Here is a 17,331-nt window from a genome sequence, read left to right as displayed (position 1 = left end):
ACCAGAGGAGCCTGAGAGGAGCTGAGGGTCGCTGCGTATATGTAGACATGTCGCACTGCGGTCAGGCACAGTGATCATGAGTCGAGCGGAGGCTGTGAATACTATCGTTCCAGGGGCTGTGTCTAGTCCCGTGCTGTACACACTGCAGCCTGCCTGCCTGGTGACTGTGGACGACATACCTATATGTAGCAAGCTTACGACACGGTTGGTCTCTCACTGACATGTACATTGTGTATCGCCCTCGGAGAGTGGGAGCATCGCCGCCGGGGACGTCTCCGTTGGCGGAGTGAAGTGTTCTCGTCGTCTTTTCATCATGCGTGCGTGCAAACTACATGCGATGAACGCAGGCTCACTTGGCCGCCATGAACTCTGCGACAACCTTTGCAGTCTCCTCCGGCGCTTCCACCGTGAGCGTGCTATGTACGCGACATCGTCAGCACCAAACCGCCCAAGACGCTGCCAGTGCCAAGTGAATATCAACTCACTGTCCAACCCGTTCAAAGACCTTCACTGGCGACTGGTCCAGAAAACCCGCAATATTCGCGCCTAGGACCATAACGTCCTCGTCTCCATACACCGCCAGCACCTTCGCCTTCTTCTGAATCGCTGCCCAGTCAATCGCCTTGCCACCCTCGCCCACATCCCGCCTGAACGCCATAATCGTCCCCGCGTACCCCGCCGCGCTCTGGCTGAGCGTGATTGCGCGCACGAAGCCCACCGCGACCGGACGCTCGGCCATTGTCGTCTTGCCCACCAGCATCGGGAGGACGTTGTCGACCACGACACTCGGACCTCTCGACACGATAAGAGCGGCCATCTGCTCCTGCATTGCGGTCACCTCTGCGGGGAAGGGCGGGTTGATGGGGCCCCCAAGGTAGACGATGTGCGAGACGCGCACGACGTGCGGGGACGCGGTGAGTACGTAGCGGGACGCGACGACTGTGCCTGCGCTGTGCGCGACGATGCTAATGGGCCCAGTGGATGCTTCGGCGGCGATGAGCGCGTCGAGGTCGGAGATGAAGCTGGGGACTTCGAGGGCTGACAATGCGGGTAGAAGTGACTGACCGGAGCCGGGCCAGTCATATGCAATGACGTGCGCGGTAGGGATGAGGGAGAGGAGAGACTTGATGAAGGGGAAGAATACAGATGCGTTGCTGCCCATGCCATGGACGAGGATGATGGTCTGTGATGGGGTGTCCGTGCCCGCGGACCAACGCTCGGTGTAGAGCTTGGTACCGTGCGGCGTGTCGAGGAACTTGTAGGCCGTCTTGAACTGCACATTGGTCATGGTGGTAAATAGCTGCTGAATGCGTCGTCGAAGATCTGCATGAAGGGATTATATAGTCAATGGAGACCTTCGCCTGGTACTGACAGTGATCCGGGACACATCGGTGCGCCGTTGTGGGGTGGGATGTGTTTGGGCTGTCGTATCGCGGACAGGAGACGGTGACGCTGATAATCAATGAGAGAACCCGCACGCGTCGGACAGACCTCACGCATAAGGACACGACGCGCGCATGACTGATAGTACGCGTTCCACCACACCTCAGTGGATCGACGTAACAGGAGTAGTATTCCGGTCGAATCCGTGTATTGGAAGTATTGCGGGATAAAGTGGTTCTCCGCAGAGCCTTAGATGTCCTCGCATAACTCTTGCGTCGACAGGAGAAAAGACTCACCTGAACTGTGACATCAACGGCCACGATTGCATACCAGCATGCGGTGAGAGGTGCGCAGATCAGACCCGGATACATACTCCAATACATAAAGCCCAATCCCAGCTGGCAACGTCTCTATATCCCAGTGTGAGCTCAGCTGCTCGAATCTCGCTTGAAGTACGGACTGTTGACTACGGTCCCTTGGATCATGTCGAAGACAGTTTCCCCGAACCCGAGGTACTTCTCCGTGGCGGAGCGCAATGTATCATCGGAGATCTTGTTCGTCTCTACGCTGTATGCAAAGTCAGTGGGCATCCATCTGAAAACGCAGCATATACGTACGTGAATCCACTCGACCGCCTCACGCCCGCCAACAGCGTGCTCACCAGAGCAGCATCAAAGATATAGTGCGCGGCTCTTCCAATCATCGTAGTTGCCTCTTGCAAGACTTTATGAAACGGTGGTGGAGGGGGGTGCAAGTTAGACTGATGTGGTGGTGGGTTAAAGGTGAATGAAGGCGAGCTCGTTGCTCGAAACCATGAGAGTAAGGTACTCCTGCCGATGCGCTTCCGCATCTCGTCGGCAGAGACACGGAGGCGGGATAAATGTCGTAACTTTCATAATCCCTCCGGATTACTTAGTCTCCTACATGCCTCTATTGACTATCCCGGGACACCTGAAGGCTTATCCAAAGGCTTATCTCGCACCTTTGAAGGCTGTCTCCTCCATATTTAAGTTATCTCTAGGGCTAAATTACTTATGTCATCTCGTATTTTGGCCAACAACATCACAAAAGGGATGGATAAGCTGTCATAAGTTCAGATAAGTCCCTTTTCCTCATCACTTTCCCCCCTGCGATGACCATGCTCAACTTCTTGAACTCTTTCCTCATCCTGACTCTATCTCGTCTGGAAACATGGCTTTTCTTGTGCTTCTCTTGAAGATTGGCCGGCATTTTTTTTACTCTCTTGGCACCTTTGAGACGGAATGAGCAGATGGATGTATATCTGCAGCTCTTCGGGCCGCATGCTATCTATCCCGACCTTCTCCTGCTCCTCCTTCCCGCTTCGCCGACACTCGATCTTGGTCCTGGCTGAGCACGAGAGAAAAGAAGATTCAAGATAACATAGGGCGTCGAATGGATCACCTGGTGCCACCCATAGCCACTAGTTATGTAACGTGGAACACGCGAGGCTCTGGCCTGCCATGTTTGACGTCCACGCTGTCTCTCGAAGCACTTTCCGGCAACTTATAACTCTACATCTAACATCTTGACTTCTTACGACTCGCCTGTCTCTCAGCACACCACCATGGTACAAGTTCTCACAGAGATGGACTATTCCGACGAGGTGCCCCACTCCGATCACCTCGTCGTGCGTTGCTCCGAACCCTTCAACGCCGAGCCTACCGCCGCTGCTCTCGTCCAGTTCCCTATCACCCCGGATGACCTGGTATACTGTCGGAACCACGGTCCTGTCCTTGACCTAGACGAGTCGACCTACGCTATCGAGGTGCACGGCCTACAGGGGCTACGCTCGTTTACCATGACGGAACTCCGGGAGTCTTTCCCTCGCGTAGAGGTTGTTGCGGCGCTCCAGGTATGTACATTAACAACGCCCCTTCGAACTTGAAGTTCATGCTTTTGGCACGCAGTGCGCTGGAAATAGACGCAAGGAGATGAACGAGAAGAAACCCGTACACGGAGTTCTATGGCACGACGGCGTCATCGCCAACTGCCGGTGGGCGGGGCTTCGCCTTCGCGACTTGATGCAGACTGTTGGCGTTGACGCCACCTCGTACGCTGGCTGGCACGTCTGCTTCACATCTCGGGTGACCCCCTGCCAGGACGACAAGGAGTATGGAGGATCCATACCGCTGAGTGATGCCATGGACCTCGAAGGGGACGCTCTCCTTGCCTACGATGTGAGTATCATATCGCCATACCTCTGAGCTGCGTTGTTGACGGCGGCTTCAAGATGAACGGCCAAGCGCTGTCTCCCGACCGCGGGTACCCACTGCGCGTCGTTGCGCCTGGGTTCCTCGGAGCACGATGGGTCAAGTGGGTCGACACCATCTCAATATCGCCCGACGAGTCCCCCAACTTCTACCAACAACTCGACTACAAGGTCCTACCAGAAGAGGTACGTCGACATGCGTCCCCTCGCTTTGTCACACACGCTCACATGCAGGTTGCCAGATTGACACCAAGGAGAAAGCAGCGTCTGCCTGGTCGAAAGTCCCCTCCCTCACCTCGCTCCCCATCAACTCCGTTGTGGCGTCCGTCTCACGCCGCAGCCCATCTTCAATTCTTGTTAAGGGCTACGCCATCGGGCGCGGCGCCCTCCAGGTCGCTCGCGTCGAGGTGTCCACGGACGATGGCGCGACGTGGCACGAGGCGAAGATAACGTACCAGGAAGGCAAGTGGAGCTGGACGCTCTGGGAGGCCCTCCTCGAAGATGTCCCCACCTCTGGCGTCGTGTATAGCCGCGCGACCGACCGCGAGGGCAATCGCCAGGAACGAGAGGGGAAGTGGAACATGCGTGGTGTGGCGTACAACCCGTGGGGACGCGGGAAGTGGTGAGCGCGGCGTTCCGGCGCAGGTGTTCGTAGACGATGGATGCAGTAGTGGTCGTCATTGTCGTAAGTAGTGCTTCTCCTGTATATATTTGGTTCGGCTTCTGCTTCTTTGCCGGCAGCTTATCGACCATGCCGGTGTTCTCTTTGAAGTGCGAACTTAGCGTTCCCCGATTGGCGATAGCGTGGCGCGGCGTATCTTCAAGCTTGTCGACAACTCAACGCTCATAGACTCAGACATGCCGTGCATACTCCTCCTCATGCCACCGCTCAGCCTTATCCGCAGCCGTACTCAAGTCCTTTCTCCGACTCGGAGAAAACGTGAGAGCTCGATGTCCGCATGCATCCTCAATTCCGAATACGAAGCCACAGCGTCTGGTGTTGATTCCGAATACGAAGTTACTCGGGCTCGAGACTCGCTCCGAGTGGGAAGTGGACTGCTCAATAGGTGCGTTGCTGACTCACTGAGCTCACCTAGACCGCACTCAGGAAATGGGGTAAGAAGCCGGCGGTGGTAAGTCAGGCGGCTGCTACACGGGCACATGGAGCACTCAGTACTCAGTCTCGGTCTTTACAGGATGGCATGGGGGTCATGCCCTCATGCGTTCACGTGAAGTCTCAAACAGTATGTTTCATAGACAACTGCGTAGGGCTGACTCTACATGGTATCCAAACCCTACATGTACCTTGACTTCTTCTCTTCCGCCCTCACGAATGGCATCGATCACCCTCTGCTTCAGCAGCGCGCTGTCGCGACGCAAAATAGCGTCCCAACTCGCGGTGCTATCACGAAGGCCGGGTCCTTCCTCTGCTGCATGTGGCACCTCTTCTTCGGGAGGAACAACGATGACTGCCAGCGTGCGTAGGCGATGCAATCCATTATGGTCGTCACCGCGACACTGACGCTGATAGGAACAGAGGTTAGCGGATGCAAACTTTCATTCCGACAACGAGAGCAGCTCACGCACAAAATAATGGAGTAACGCATCGAAATCCTTGGCAGAGACGCGAACGCAACACTTGACAGGTTGGGTAACGGAGACGACCTCCCGGAGTATGCCTTCGTCCATAGGTTCCCAAAGCGGAAGCCTCATAAGGACAGTGTGCACGGTCGCTCGACGCTTCTGGACGACTTGATGGAGGTCTTCAATGTCGCCACACAAGAGCCTCAGTAACGGCCATTTGAGCGGCTCATCGCATGGCGCGGGCGCGGGAGCTGCAGAACCACAGTCGCCTTCCATGATATCAGAGGTAGCGGTATAAGGGGGTGATTCGGATGACGGCGACAAGGCGGATGTTCATGTTGACTCAGCGATAAGTCGGACGCAACGCTTTTATATATGGACCAAGGACCAGACAGTGACTCGTATGGTGGCGAATGTGGCGCCGCGCCCCGTGTAGTTCTCGTTCGCGAATTGCTCACATCTCGCTCTTCATCATTAGTGCGCACACTCTGCAAGCCACATCCGTTGATATGTAGTTACGATGAAGCTGATCTTGACAGGGTTGTGGATGAGCGCACGATTCGCCTGCTTCCTGCATTCATCGCTCAGGCTCCTGGTATCATGTCTTGTTCTGCGAGTTCACTGCCCATCAGTTCGGTTGTTGGTGTTTCAGTGAGTCTTCATCGGGACCCTGCATTCTCCCTATGCTGATACGTATGGTCACCTCTATAATGAAATACGCGGTATGGCCTCCGGCTTCTGTCGTACTCAGGATTATTCACTGCCCAGCTCTGGACTCCCTGGCCTGTCCCAAGAGACCTACATGACCATCATATTATTACCTAGTGAGTGACCTCCTTCCAGTCGTTCTGCACGCTGCATATTTCGAAGGGTTGGTCCCAGACAACTTGAAAAATGAGTATCACGCCGCCAGAGATGGCCGTGCTGTGACAGTCATGAAATGACTTTCGGAATGGGCGGGAAGCAACTACAGAGTGGAGGTAGCCCACTGTCGCGTTTGTGCATGGTTTTCCAGGAAACTGGAGAGCCCTTGATCCAGCCCGACGAAAGCGACAACAGTGCTTGATAACTTCGCAGATACTCCGGCCCTACTAGTGCCTCGGCAACTGGAGAGGTAAGTATCTACCTTGTGGGAGGTTTTGGAAAAACATGGTAGACGGAGAGAGATGCCTGGGAGGTCAATTTGTTTGGGGTCGAGTCAAGGGCTGGAAAGTTAAAATTAAAAGGGCCTGGCCGGGAAGTGAACCCGGGACCTCCTCCAAATGAAACACAGCCGCCTGAACACCCTAAGAAGGAATCATACTACTAGACCACCAGGCCGTTATATGGCTTCACTTACATTAATATAGTAGTACCATTGAAGTGTGAGTAAGCACAGCGAGGTGGGAGGGATATGTATCCTTGTTCAAAACCCTCATCAATTATCCCCGCCCACGATGGGTATTCTACTCTCTTTTCCCCTAGCTGGTGTCTTTGGAACCGTTGCATCGTCATGTCTTGCAGGGCTGGCATTTTGCTTCACGTCGACAGCTGGTGAGTTGCCAAGCACTTTTGCGGCTCGAGACGAAACTTACCCAGCCTCAGCCTCGATGTTCTGCAAGTCATGTAATTGCAACTCCTCCATCGCTACTCGTGTTGGTTTTGCTGTGAGCAACGAAATGAAGCATTTTTGTGCACGAAGCTGACAATTGTTCCCGCAGATGATCTTCTGTCTAAACTCCATGCTCGCATGGCTCATGAAGTCACCTCTCATTATCGAACAAATAGAGAAATTAAGCCATGGATACCTGAAGATGGATTGCGAGGGAGACAAGTGTTATGGGGTTCTTGCTGTGAGTTGTTCGAGTTCATACTGGTCCAAAACCAGGCCGTGACCTCGTCATCAGGTTCACCGGATCTGTTTCGCTCTCTCCCTCTTCCACCTCCTTGTCGGTTCATCCCTCATCGGCGTACAAGACACCAAGGACAAGCGTGCCGCCATCCAGAACGGATGGTGGGGTCCAAAGGTTCTCCTATGGCTCGTCCTTGTCGTCGTCTCTTTCTTCATCCCGAACGGCTTCTTCATGTTCTGGGGCAACTACGTCGCCATGATCGGTGCCTCCATCTTCATCCTACTCGGGCTCGTCCTCCTCGTTGACTTCGCACACACCTGGTCTGAGACCTGCCTCGAGAACTGGGAGAACTCCAACTCGAACCTCTGGCAATGGATCCTCATCGGTTCCACGGCAGGCATGTACATAGGCACCATCGCGCTCACAGGCGTTCTGTACGCATTCTTTGCCGGAGACGGATGTACGCTCAACCGCTTCTTCATCTCGTTCAACCTTGCCCTCTGCGTCCTCATCACCATCATGTGCGTTCACCCGACCGTGCAGGAGTACAACCCGCGCTCCGGACTCGCGCAGTCAAGCATGGTCGCCGTGTACTGCACGTATCTCATCATGTCCGCCGTCGGCAACCACGACCACAATTCCTGCAACCCGCTGCGCCGCGGCTCTGGCACGCAGTACACGACTCTCGTCCTCGGCGCCGTGTTCACCTTCCTTGCGATTGCGTACTCCACCAGCAGAGCTGCCACGCAGAGTCGGGCTCTCGTCGGCAAGGACAGGAAGGGCGCAATCCAGCTCCCTGACGGCGAGCATCACGCAGAGCTCGGCGTAGTCAACACGCAGCCCGGGAGGACGGAGACTCCGCGGTACCAGGCGCTTCTTGCTGCGGTTGAGGCTGGGTGCGTCACGCGTCTTACTTGCTGGGCTGTTTACTGAGCGATCTCATATTCAGTGCCATTCCTGCTTCTGCACTCGACGAGGAACAAGACGAAGATGAGGACGAGGTTGCCGGAGACGCCCGAGACGATGAGCGTTCCGGAACCCGGTACAACGTACGTGATGCTCCTCCTCGTAGGCTGCCCATGGTGCATACGCTAATATCATGTACTCCAGTATGCCTGGTTCCATGTCATCTTCGCCATCGGCGCGATGTATGTTGCGATGCTCCTGACTGACTGGTACGTGCCTCCGCTCCTGATTGTCTGCGCGGTCAGCTCACCAGGCGCTCCAGGAACGTGATCAAGCCAGACTCGAACCCGAACCACGACGCAGACGTCTACATCGGCCGCTCGGAGGTAGCGATGTGGATGCGCGTCGTGTCGAGCTGGATCTGCATGCTCCTGTACATCTGGAGCTTGCTCGCCCCGGTTGTCATGCCTGACAGGTACGTTCCGACTTCGCCTTGCGTGGTCCTGTATGACACTGATGCACGTGCCTATTAGGTTTGGTGATTATTGAGCTCATTATCTACCCACGGACGATATATGACATACTTGTACTGTACGATTATGATTGCATCGAGCGGAATCTCATGGACGGTTGACGGATGTAACATAGGTGCACATTGAGGTGTCCAACATTGGCTGGTGCAAGATGCTCATGCGCTCACCAGGAGCCCGTTCCTTATTCTGAACGGCGCCCAGGTCTTCGAACGCTACCAAGACTGTCAGCGTTGTCTTCGAAGAGGAGGAAGGGGTGCAGGCGTACTGTGATTCTGGAGCGGAACACCTCAGCGGTGTGCACTGTCGAGTCCGCATCTCCTTCCTGCTCGTCGCGCGACCGCCGCGTCAGCCACAGCGTCGCGTCCGTCATGAACGTAAACGACGGTCCGAGACCTGGTTTGCGTCCCGTTTCGAAGACGGCCTCCGGGTTGGCAACATATGTGTTGCGGGGTCCTACTTTCGTAGACGTGTTGATGACCTGAAGGCGGTTTCACCATAGTCATGAGTGCCCGTCAATGAGTCAATTGAGGGGGCGGCTCACAAGAATGGTCAGAGAGAACGAGTCCGCGAAGGCGCGTAGTTGGCGCATGAAAGTTGTCATAATCGCATGTCCTGTTCGATTCGCAGGGTGAGCTCTCCGAAACATCGAGTTCTAGAGAAAGCTCGCCTTGAGACGACGTCGCGCTCAGCATCGGTCCCAGCAGCGACGTGATGCTGTCCACGACTATACACCGAGTGACCGGCGACGCACTCGCGCTGTCGTACACTTCTCCTGCCGCGTCCGAGTCAGCCGCTGCGGAGAGAGCTTGCCGGACGGCCTCGAGCACCTCGTGTGCGGCTTCGATGTCGAACGCGAGTGAGACCTGCAGCCGCTCCAGCGCGGTGGTGGAGTACTGCCAGGAGGACACATCAACCAACCAAGACAACGGGGAGCAGTGCACATCGTCACTCACGGGTCCTTCGAGCTTCTCCACAAGGAGGGCGACACGCTCGGGGGAGAATTCTCCCCCGGTGTCGATCCAGAGAACGCTGGAGTTCGCAGTTCGGGTGAGGTGGCGGAGTGCCACTTGCAACGCGAGTGCCTACGATGCAATCGTCAGATCATGGCCCCTCTTCATTACAAAGCATGGCCTACCGTCTTTCCCGAGCCCGCATCTCCTGAGAGCTCGATCACTCGAGGAGGGTTGAAGCCCCCAAGGAGCGCATCCACCTCGGGGACGCCCAGGAGCATGTCCTCTACATAGATGTCTTCTTGCCGCTTCATCTCCTGTTCGAAGAGCTTGTCCCCGTACGCCACAGGGGCGGATGCCAGCTCTGCGACCTGCGCAAGTGCGTCGCGGAACTGGCGCAGGGTGACGCCATGTCCTGTTGGGAGCTTCGCGAAGATGGTCAGAGGATCGTGGGCAAGCAGGAGGTCCGTGTCTGTCTTGATGCCAATTTCTTGGAGGGCTTGGGCCAAGTCGGCGCTGAGTGGGGGGACGAGTTGTTGGATGCGCATTGTGCTAGACCATAGTCCGTGCACGGCAGTGGTTGCGGACAAGATGTCTCATGTCCATTCCCGCGCCCGTTTGCCGCCGGATAAGTACTTTCCTGCAGCTTGACCGTGGCATAACAGAGGCTAGGTAAGTTTCGACGAGCTTGCAGTCAGTGTCAAAGTGAAGAATAACGTTCAGAGTCCTGCAAGACATATGCCATGCATGATGAAGGTGGTGACGAACTTGTTGAAGACCACACGGTCAGTAAGTATCTGGATCTATAACAATGTCAGTGTTAGGTTCCAACGGCCTGGTGGTCTAGTAGTATGATTCCTTCTTAGGGTAAGCCGTTTGGAGGAGGTCCCGGGTTCAATTCCCGGCCAGGCCCTTTTTCCCTTCTATTAATATTTACCTACAATTTCCGCCACTGTAAGCACTGGAGGCCACGACTTCAACTTCTGCCTCTCCCCACATGCCGTTATCCTTGTTGTTGGAAGTTGCTCGGAACGTAGCTTTCAAGGCTAGTGCTCCTTGAATGGCACCACACGGTGCAAGCCAGAATTACTCTGGATCTGAAGCTCTGTACTCCACGTTCACACTCGGCATGCGTAGAAAAGGAAGGGCAACATGTGGCCGTTGCCTGGCAGTGGTGCCAGTGGAAAAGGCTCAGCTACCGTAGCTGCGTACCGCAAGAAGTGACTATATCAATCCTCAAACCGCCCGCTAGTCATGCCTTTCTGCTCATCGACTCCACTGGTGGCATGATAAGTTCTTCACCGCCATACACCGTAAACTCACTGTGTATTGCATATAAAAAAGGACACGACTCCTAGATGCGGGGTCTGCAAACTCACGCCATGAACGATGAGATCCCGACGTGGATGTGAGTCTCTCACCGTCGTCATACATGTCCTGCATTACTGATGGGATCCTGCATTCTCCAGTGACATAGCTGAAGATCCTGCTTCCATGCAGGCTATGTTGACGAACACAGCTGTTGGGGTGTCAATGTCAAGTACGTACCGTCTTCATCTGTCCCTGAAGTAGACATCCGTACGACTACTGACTGCGACGGCTCGTGAAGCTCTTTTTTTCTATGATTATCTCCTTATGCTGCCGACTGAGATCCGCACCATCTGGAGTCCCCCAACAAACCTCGCAAGCGTGGCTTACTTATGGATACGTTACGGATTTCTCGCGCAATATCTTCTTTCGATGGTTCACAATATGCACTTCACACAAGGAGAAGGTCCAAATCTCACAGCACAGTCGTGAGTAACCACTGCACGCAATCCATGCTGCGACAACCATTGTGACTACAGTATAGCTGCCGGGAACTACTTGGCTTCCTGACGATCCTCAATATGCTCAACTTCGCCGTCATCTCAGGTAAGCCCGCATGCCCCTAGTTACAGTGCCGCAGGACTCGAATAACCGGTGTGCGCAGCGTTCATCGCTACAAGGCTATTCGCGATGTGGGAGCGTAATTGGTTTATAGGGATCTTCACCTTCGTCCTTGGAGTCGTCAGCCCTTCTTCGATCACGATGGTGCGGCTCACGCAAACAACTATTCGGGATTTGTGCTCATCACATAGTACACAGTTGACGGCATTCGCCTTCGGTGTCATCCCCGCTCCCTGGCCATTTCCTCCTTGTCTGTCTTACGTCCCAGACTCCAGCCCCATAGTAGCGCTCTCGTACGTCATCGCTCTACTCTTCCGATGTTTCCGAAATTTACGTCTCACTATAGGACGCGCAACTGTACGTATCCTGCTCCAATCCCCCCGTCTCATGACGCCCTGCATAGCTCACCATTACCAGTGCCGCTCGCAGTATCAGCCATAAGCATCGCATATGAATCATTCTGCTTAGGGTTGACGGCCGCGAAGACCTTCAGGTTATACATGGTCCAGCGAGAAACAGGTATCCCTACAACCCTAACATCCTTGCTGCTTCGTGACGGTTCGTCCCATTCCTTGCCTCTAGATGATTCACAGTCTGAACAGTTGCCGTGTAGGATGCCTCTACTTCAGGTGTGCGCTATTTCGGTTTTCGTATGACTCATGTGAACATCTTTACCTGTCTAGCGTCCTGCTTATACTTGCGATATTGAACATCGTATCGTGCTTGGTATGGATTCACAGTTCATAACCGTTAAACTGTTCTGATCCATGTCTAAGATACACAACCCAGTACGCTCACCGTATCTTTGTTCGAAAAGAGATATTCACCTTGTTCTCCCTCTTCCTCCCAGCTCTTTGACGCATGGCAAGTTAACACAGACGTCGCCCGAACGTGAGTCTCCTGAATTCTTATCAGTCTGAGCACCTATCTCATGCGGGATCCTGCATAGCCTTATCCCTATCCTTACTACCCGCTTCATTGCGGGTCTCCGCCGGCTTGCGCTTCATTCAGAAGAGATGCAAGCTCCAACCTTGGTGACGATAGCATTTGCTGAAGTCACGCACATTCAGAATCGGTGTTCAGGCTCGGATCTCGAGGGGACAAGTGGGTCTGGGGAGATCGAGTTAGAAGAGTGCGTTTGAGCATATTGAAATAGGTCCGGAATTACTACAGACCGCAGGAAGAAAGTTGAACAACCGAAAGTGCGTAGCCTAAGGGGATTGTGCGGTTCCGGCGGCAGTGTGCTCGCCCGCGCTCGAAAAGGCGTCCAGTGTAGAGACGGACGACAATCGAACTTCGCTGCGCTTTGCCAGGGGATACAAGACTTGGACTCCACCCAGATAGCAGCGTCATGCTCGCCGACCACCACCAGGCTCCGCGCCCGCTCTGGAGTCGCGGTAGCGACTCCGGTCCTGCGCCAACGTACGTGGCACTCCCACTCATTTGTCTTTGACCTTGGTCAATAGCCTCTGGCAGGCAATGAGGTCCGAGCTACACGGCCTCCGAGTCGGTGAGCATTATACTCCGCCGTGCGTCGGATACTCAGCCTCACCGTGAGCTGACGATCGCAATTGACCTGCAGACGTAACACGCGTCATAGCTTGATCACCGTAAGGGGCAAGGATCAGCTATGGCGGCTGCGTACTACCGCCGAATGCCACTAAATCATTGTTCGGACCGCTCGCGAGTGGCAAGTGCTTTCTTCTCGCCGGCTCCACGGAAGGCCCGCCACAGCCGCACAGCACAAGCTCCCGGATGTCTGATGATATATCTTATCACTTCGGGGAGAGAGGAGGGTTGTACACCATGAACAATGGGACTCCCAGCTGGATGTGAGTTGTTCCTTTTTGCGAGACGCGTCTCGCGCTGCTGATGCCTACACAATTCTCCTTAGTAGTGAGGTTGAGGACCCCACTGCTGTGGAGGGTATGTACGCAAACACGTACGTTTCAACGTCAATGTCAAGTGAGTACTCCTCAACATGGTACGACGATACTAGGAATAACTAACTATTCACTCGGGAAGCCCTTCTGTTCTACGACTACATCCTCCTGCTCCCGACTGAGGTCCGCCTGATTTGGGGTGCTCCAACGAATCTTGCGAGCGTGTTCTACTTATTGATTCGATACGGGTTTTTAACGCAATACGTCTTTGTGATGGTCCATGATCTGCACTTCACGAAAGGAACGGGTCCACATCTCACTGTGCAGTCGTAAGTGCCGACTGAAGTTCATGCTACGACCGTCATCATGCTGAAGCTGCAACGTAGCTGCCGGGGGCTCCTCGGTTTTCTTACTGTCCTGAACATCCTCAACTTTGCCGTCATTTCAGGTGAATTTATGGCCTGTCGATTTCGTGGGGCCGCTGCCGACTAACGATGGGGGCGCAGCGTTCGTCGCCACGAGGATTTTTGCGATGTATGAGCGCAGCTGGTTCTTGGGAGTTGTCATGTTTGTCCTTGGAACGCTGAGTCCGTCTTCGATCACACAGGTACGGCTTCTCGTGACTTTTGTATGAAGACTTGTTTATTCTGACGCCATCTTCTCAGTTAGCGTCATGGTCATTCGGCATCATGCCCGCTCCCTGGCCCTTCCCTCCTTGCATTTCCTACCTGGATTCGAGTTCCCTGGCAGTGCTCTGGTATGTTATCGCTCCGTTCTTCTGATGAGCCGTGACCTTAATTCAACGTAGGACTCGAGATCGTGGGTATCTGCTCAGAATTGCTCTGTGCATGCATCCGCTGACGATAATTCGCCATGTCCAGTACCACTCTCCGTGTCCGTCATCAGCATTGCATACGAGTCTCTCTGCCTGGGATTGACTGCTGCGAAGACCTTCAGTGTATACAAGGCGCAACAGAGAGCAGGACTCCCTGCGGTGCTGTCATCGTTGCTACTTCGTGATGGTACGTACTTCCCATCATCCGGCTTGTGGGAGAGTGAACTCGATCGACGTAGGCTGAACGTTCCGCATGTACAGGGAGCCTATACTTCTGGTGCGCATGGAGATTCTCAGTGGGATGTGACTGAGTATATTCTTGTCGCCCTTTATCAGCGTGCTACTCATACTTGCGATACTGAACATTGTATCGTCCACGGTATGTAGCCTCACTTCCTTGCTACTTATCGGCTGCTCCACCTGCTGACCAATGCGACCCAGATTAACAACCCTGTACGTCCATGCGAACAGCTCTATGAGGCCAGCACTGACCACATTCCTGCTCGGTTCCCCCAGCTATTCGACGCATGGCAAGTCAACACCGACGTCGCCCGAACGTAAGTGTTCGCACTCGCGATTCGCCCATTGAGACTCACACGGAGGGCCTCGGACTTCAAGCCTTATACCCATACTTACAACTCGGTTCATCCTCGATCTGCGTAAACTCGGGCATGGTTGTGAAGAGGGTCAAAACTCGAGCTTCGTGACAGTCGCATTTGCACCAGTTATGCCCGTAGAGACTCGACGCTTAGGCTCGGACCCAGAGGCGATCGGTGGAGACATCGAGCTGGAGGAGGACATGAGAGGGATCCTGTGTGACCCTTAACGCGATGATCACATGTAAGTAGTAGTACAAGTAGCAGTCAGAACCGCACTGGACGACCCACCTAGTAAAGCGAGTGAGCGTGCATTCTATACTCGCGACGAAGTCGATAGTAGTCGAGTAAGTAGTGCAGTAAGCATGGGTAAGTACCGGTAAGTACGAGTAAGTAATGAACGTTAACGTTGACTTCTTGCCAGCACGAGCTAACTGCTACAACTTGACCACTCCGCCCATCGCTGGTGTCCACCTACACATCTTGCTTGCTCTTCTGCATCTAGTCCCATGTCTTGTTGATTGCCTCGCCTCAGAATACACGGAACTTCGCAGCATGAGCGCCGCTTTGGACCTGATACTGCTCCTCGCGGGCCTGAGCTACGTCTCCCTCGCGCCTTACACAAAGGTCGAAGAGAGCTTCAACCTGCACGCGACGCACGACGTGCTCATGTATGGCATCGGTCGCGAGAACCTCCACAAAGTGCGCTCAGCGTTCTCCGTGCGTGCGAGAGCCCAACCCTGATCGCTGGTTGTCTTCCGCTGGATTCGCACCGTCTTCTTCGCGCCGCTGGAGCAGTATGACCACTTCACCTTTCCCGGGGCCGTTCCTAGGACGTTTGTGGGCAGTGTCGTGCTGGCGTGGGCGACGCAAGTGTGCGTACGGATGGGGTCGTGGTTGGGGATATTTTCGGACAAGTTCGATTTACAGGTCATTGGTGAGTTCGCGTCCTTCGCCTCTTCTTCCTCGTCACGCTCTGCGGTCTGTGTGTTCAAGGAGTCTCATGTAGTGCGAATGGTGCTTGCAAGTGCGAATGCTGTTGGACTCTGCCTTCTTCGCCGCGCGGTCTCGAGGCGTTTCGGGAGGCCGACCGCGGTGATGTTCGTCCTCCTGACATGCACCCAATTTCACCTGCTGTTCTGGATGGGAAGAACACTCCCCAACATGTTCGCGCTCCTTCCTGGTACGTGCGATTGCAAGATGTGTGTGTCATGTCTCACTTTCTTTTGTTCGTAGCGAACATCGCCCTCTATCTCCTTGTTGATCGCGCGTCGAACTCGACTCGCCCGTCAAAGTCCAGTGTCCATTGGGCTATCGCGTTGCTGACATTTGCCACTGTCGTCTTCCGCTCTGAGCTCCTTCTCCTTCTTGGACCATTTGTGCTGCAGGCCATGATCCTGCGGTATACGACCTTGTACGACGTCGTCAAAGTCGGACTGTTGTATGGCGTATTATCTGCTGGTCGGTTGATCTTTACATCCTGTGATCACGTATGTAGCTTGCTGATTGTCCTGCAGTTCTGACTGTTATGGTGGACTCCTACTTTTGGCAACAGTGGCCTCTGTGGCCGGAACTGTACGGGATCTACTTCAACGTGTTGCAGGGCAAGAGCTCTGAATGGGGTGTGCGTTCTTTGTAAACAATCTCGCTAATCCTGCAGCTGACTCCCCAGCACGCCGATAGACTTCCCCGCCCCACGCATACTTCACCTCGTTCCTCCCAAAGCTCCTACTATCGTCGATGCCACTCTCGGCTCTCGGCTGCCTGCTAGACTCGCGGATCCGCTCCCTGCTATTGCCATACCTCGCCTTTATAGGCATCATCAGCGGACTTGCGCACAAGGAATGGCGCTTTGTGATCTATGTTGTCCCCGCGTTCAACATCGCTGCGGCGCGCGGCGCTGCGTGGTTGTGAGTGCATCCAGTTGCAATCTTCGTATACCCTCGTTCCCATCTTGAGTGTGCAGGACCGGTAGAAGAAAGGGCACTTTGATGGGTCGCTTGTCCTTCCTTGCGGTTGTCGCTATGCTCGCAGCCAACTGCGTCGCGACATTTCTGTTTGCGCGGTCGTCGTTCGCGAACTACCCAGGCGGTACTGCCCTGTACGCGTTCAACCATCTCTACGAGTCGGAGGAGAATGGTACTAGTCTTCCCTTCCCCCTCAGCAAGCACTGGGCTGACTGACCAATGTCATCCGATAGTGCACGTCCACATCTCGAACCTCGCCGCCCAAACGGGCGCGTCGCTGTTCCTCCATAGCCATGCGCCTCCATTTTACCCGGTCCTGAACGGAACACATCCCACAAACTGGGTATACGACAAGACCGAGAACCTGTCGTTCGATGCCCTCACTCGCTCCCCAGAGATCACGCACCTCATCGCCGAGACAGCCTCAATAACCTCATCTGCGGCCAGCGCCTGGGCGCCGTTAGCGATTGTGGACGGTTTCGATGGGTGGAAGTTGAACCTTGATCTGAAGAGCACGTTCCAGGATGGTGCGTTCGAAGGTCTGAAAGGGCTCATGCATGTGCTGGAGATGGTGAGGAGCGAGAAGCTGGTGATCTTGAGGCGTAGGACGTGATGTCGCGCGTTCGTCCATGTTTCGATGTCCACATATATATCCCTGATTGTTATTCGATCGTTCGAGGACCCAGCAGACCATGAGGCAACT

The 17,331-nt window shown here is 54.6% G+C and overlaps 9 protein-coding genes and 2 non-coding genes across 11 annotated transcripts; 6 read left to right on the top strand and 5 right to left on the bottom strand.

Moving 5' to 3' along the window:
- Positions 1-349: 349 nt before the first annotated feature.
- Positions 350-1,288, bottom strand: L226DRAFT_573202 (alpha/beta-hydrolase; the record flags this gene model as incomplete). The annotated part of the gene is made up of 2 exons (XM_067684808.1): positions 350-416; positions 486-1,288. The coding sequence occupies 2 exons, from the start codon at positions 1,286-1,288 to the stop codon at positions 350-352; spliced, it is 870 nt and encodes a 289-aa protein (XP_067533034.1).
- Positions 1,289-1,811: 523 nt separating this feature from the next.
- L226DRAFT_546967 (DUF1748-domain-containing protein) lies at positions 1,812-2,086 on the bottom strand (the record flags this gene model as incomplete). The annotated part of the gene is made up of 2 exons (XM_067682460.1): positions 1,812-1,950; positions 2,001-2,086. 2 exons carry the CDS (start codon positions 2,084-2,086, stop codon positions 1,812-1,814), a joined length of 225 nt encoding a protein of 74 aa, XP_067533033.1.
- Positions 2,087-2,563: 477 nt separating this feature from the next.
- On the top strand, positions 2,564-4,354 carry L226DRAFT_537261 (molybdopterin binding oxidoreductase). Its single transcript, XM_067681294.1, has 4 exons — positions 2,564-3,256; positions 3,312-3,581; positions 3,635-3,799; positions 3,856-4,354. The coding sequence occupies exons 1-4, from the start codon at positions 2,969-2,971 to the stop codon at positions 4,237-4,239; spliced, it is 1,107 nt and encodes a 368-aa protein (XP_067533032.1). The 5' UTR covers positions 2,564-2,968; the 3' UTR covers positions 4,240-4,354.
- A 455-nt stretch (positions 4,355-4,809) lies between these two features.
- On the bottom strand, positions 4,810-5,674 carry L226DRAFT_154938 (uncharacterized protein). Its single transcript, XM_067672474.1, has 2 exons — positions 5,201-5,674; positions 4,810-5,137 (listed from the first exon to the last, which is right to left on the bottom strand). Exons 1-2 carry the CDS (start codon positions 5,471-5,473, stop codon positions 4,865-4,867), a joined length of 546 nt encoding a protein of 181 aa, XP_067533031.1. The 5' UTR covers positions 5,474-5,674; the 3' UTR covers positions 4,810-4,864.
- A 748-nt stretch (positions 5,675-6,422) lies between these two features.
- Positions 6,423-6,517, bottom strand: L226DRAFT_t182. The gene has a single exon. It is a non-coding gene; the product is annotated as a tRNA-Pro (tRNA).
- Positions 6,518-6,612: 95 nt separating this feature from the next.
- Positions 6,613-8,643, top strand: L226DRAFT_537259 (TMS membrane protein/tumor differentially expressed protein). Its single transcript, XM_067681293.1, has 8 exons — positions 6,613-6,730; positions 6,782-6,843; positions 6,898-7,029; positions 7,084-7,925; positions 7,979-8,078; positions 8,140-8,204; positions 8,258-8,410; positions 8,469-8,643. Exons 1-8 carry the CDS (start codon positions 6,634-6,636, stop codon positions 8,482-8,484), a joined length of 1,467 nt encoding a protein of 488 aa, XP_067533030.1. The 5' UTR covers positions 6,613-6,633; the 3' UTR covers positions 8,485-8,643.
- L226DRAFT_537258 (P-loop containing nucleoside triphosphate hydrolase protein) lies at positions 8,337-10,118 on the bottom strand. Its single transcript, XM_067681292.1, has 7 exons — positions 9,604-10,118; positions 9,422-9,550; positions 9,136-9,361; positions 9,010-9,080; positions 8,734-8,946; positions 8,520-8,680; positions 8,337-8,461 (listed from the first exon to the last, which is right to left on the bottom strand). The coding sequence occupies exons 1-6, from the start codon at positions 9,964-9,966 to the stop codon at positions 8,624-8,626; spliced, it is 1,059 nt and encodes a 352-aa protein (XP_067533029.1). The 5' UTR covers positions 9,967-10,118; the 3' UTR covers positions 8,337-8,461; positions 8,520-8,623.
- Positions 10,119-10,250: 132 nt separating this feature from the next.
- L226DRAFT_t184 lies at positions 10,251-10,331 on the top strand. Its single transcript has one exon. It is a non-coding gene; the product is annotated as a tRNA-Pro (tRNA).
- Positions 10,332-10,409: 78 nt separating this feature from the next.
- On the top strand, positions 10,410-12,756 carry L226DRAFT_154846 (uncharacterized protein). The gene is made up of 13 exons (XM_067672472.1): positions 10,410-10,826; positions 10,888-10,958; positions 11,028-11,214; positions 11,271-11,332; positions 11,391-11,491; positions 11,546-11,640; positions 11,694-11,704; positions 11,765-11,905; positions 11,961-11,976; positions 12,031-12,073; positions 12,198-12,238; positions 12,297-12,503; positions 12,551-12,756. The coding sequence occupies exons 1-12, from the start codon at positions 10,777-10,779 to the stop codon at positions 12,487-12,489; spliced, it is 1,011 nt and encodes a 336-aa protein (XP_067533028.1). The 5' UTR covers positions 10,410-10,776; the 3' UTR covers positions 12,490-12,503; positions 12,551-12,756.
- Positions 12,757-12,888: 132 nt separating this feature from the next.
- On the top strand, positions 12,889-14,966 carry L226DRAFT_154873 (uncharacterized protein). The gene is made up of 13 exons (XM_067672473.1): positions 12,889-13,179; positions 13,242-13,312; positions 13,373-13,559; positions 13,617-13,678; positions 13,737-13,837; positions 13,896-13,987; positions 14,039-14,049; positions 14,112-14,252; positions 14,327-14,342; positions 14,402-14,444; positions 14,507-14,518; positions 14,582-14,622; positions 14,684-14,966. The coding sequence occupies exons 1-13, from the start codon at positions 13,103-13,105 to the stop codon at positions 14,889-14,891; spliced, it is 1,062 nt and encodes a 353-aa protein (XP_067533027.1). The 5' UTR covers positions 12,889-13,102; the 3' UTR covers positions 14,892-14,966.
- A 243-nt stretch (positions 14,967-15,209) lies between these two features.
- On the top strand, positions 15,210-17,325 carry L226DRAFT_537256 (uncharacterized protein). The gene is made up of 8 exons (XM_067681291.1): positions 15,210-15,363; positions 15,460-15,598; positions 15,671-15,844; positions 15,898-16,122; positions 16,179-16,285; positions 16,345-16,571; positions 16,628-16,800; positions 16,862-17,325. Exons 1-8 carry the CDS (start codon positions 15,217-15,219, stop codon positions 17,239-17,241), a joined length of 1,572 nt encoding a protein of 523 aa, XP_067533026.1. The 5' UTR covers positions 15,210-15,216; the 3' UTR covers positions 17,242-17,325.
- The last annotated feature ends 6 nt before the right edge of the window (positions 17,326-17,331 follow it).

This window comes from Lentinus tigrinus (genome assembly GCF_003813185.1).
Source record: "Lentinus tigrinus ALCF2SS1-7 unplaced genomic scaffold L226scaffold_23, whole genome shotgun sequence".
NCBI classification, from domain to species: Eukaryota; Fungi; Basidiomycota; class Agaricomycetes; order Polyporales; family Polyporaceae; genus Lentinus; species Lentinus tigrinus.
This window is presented reverse-complemented; position numbering and strand designations above follow the sequence as displayed.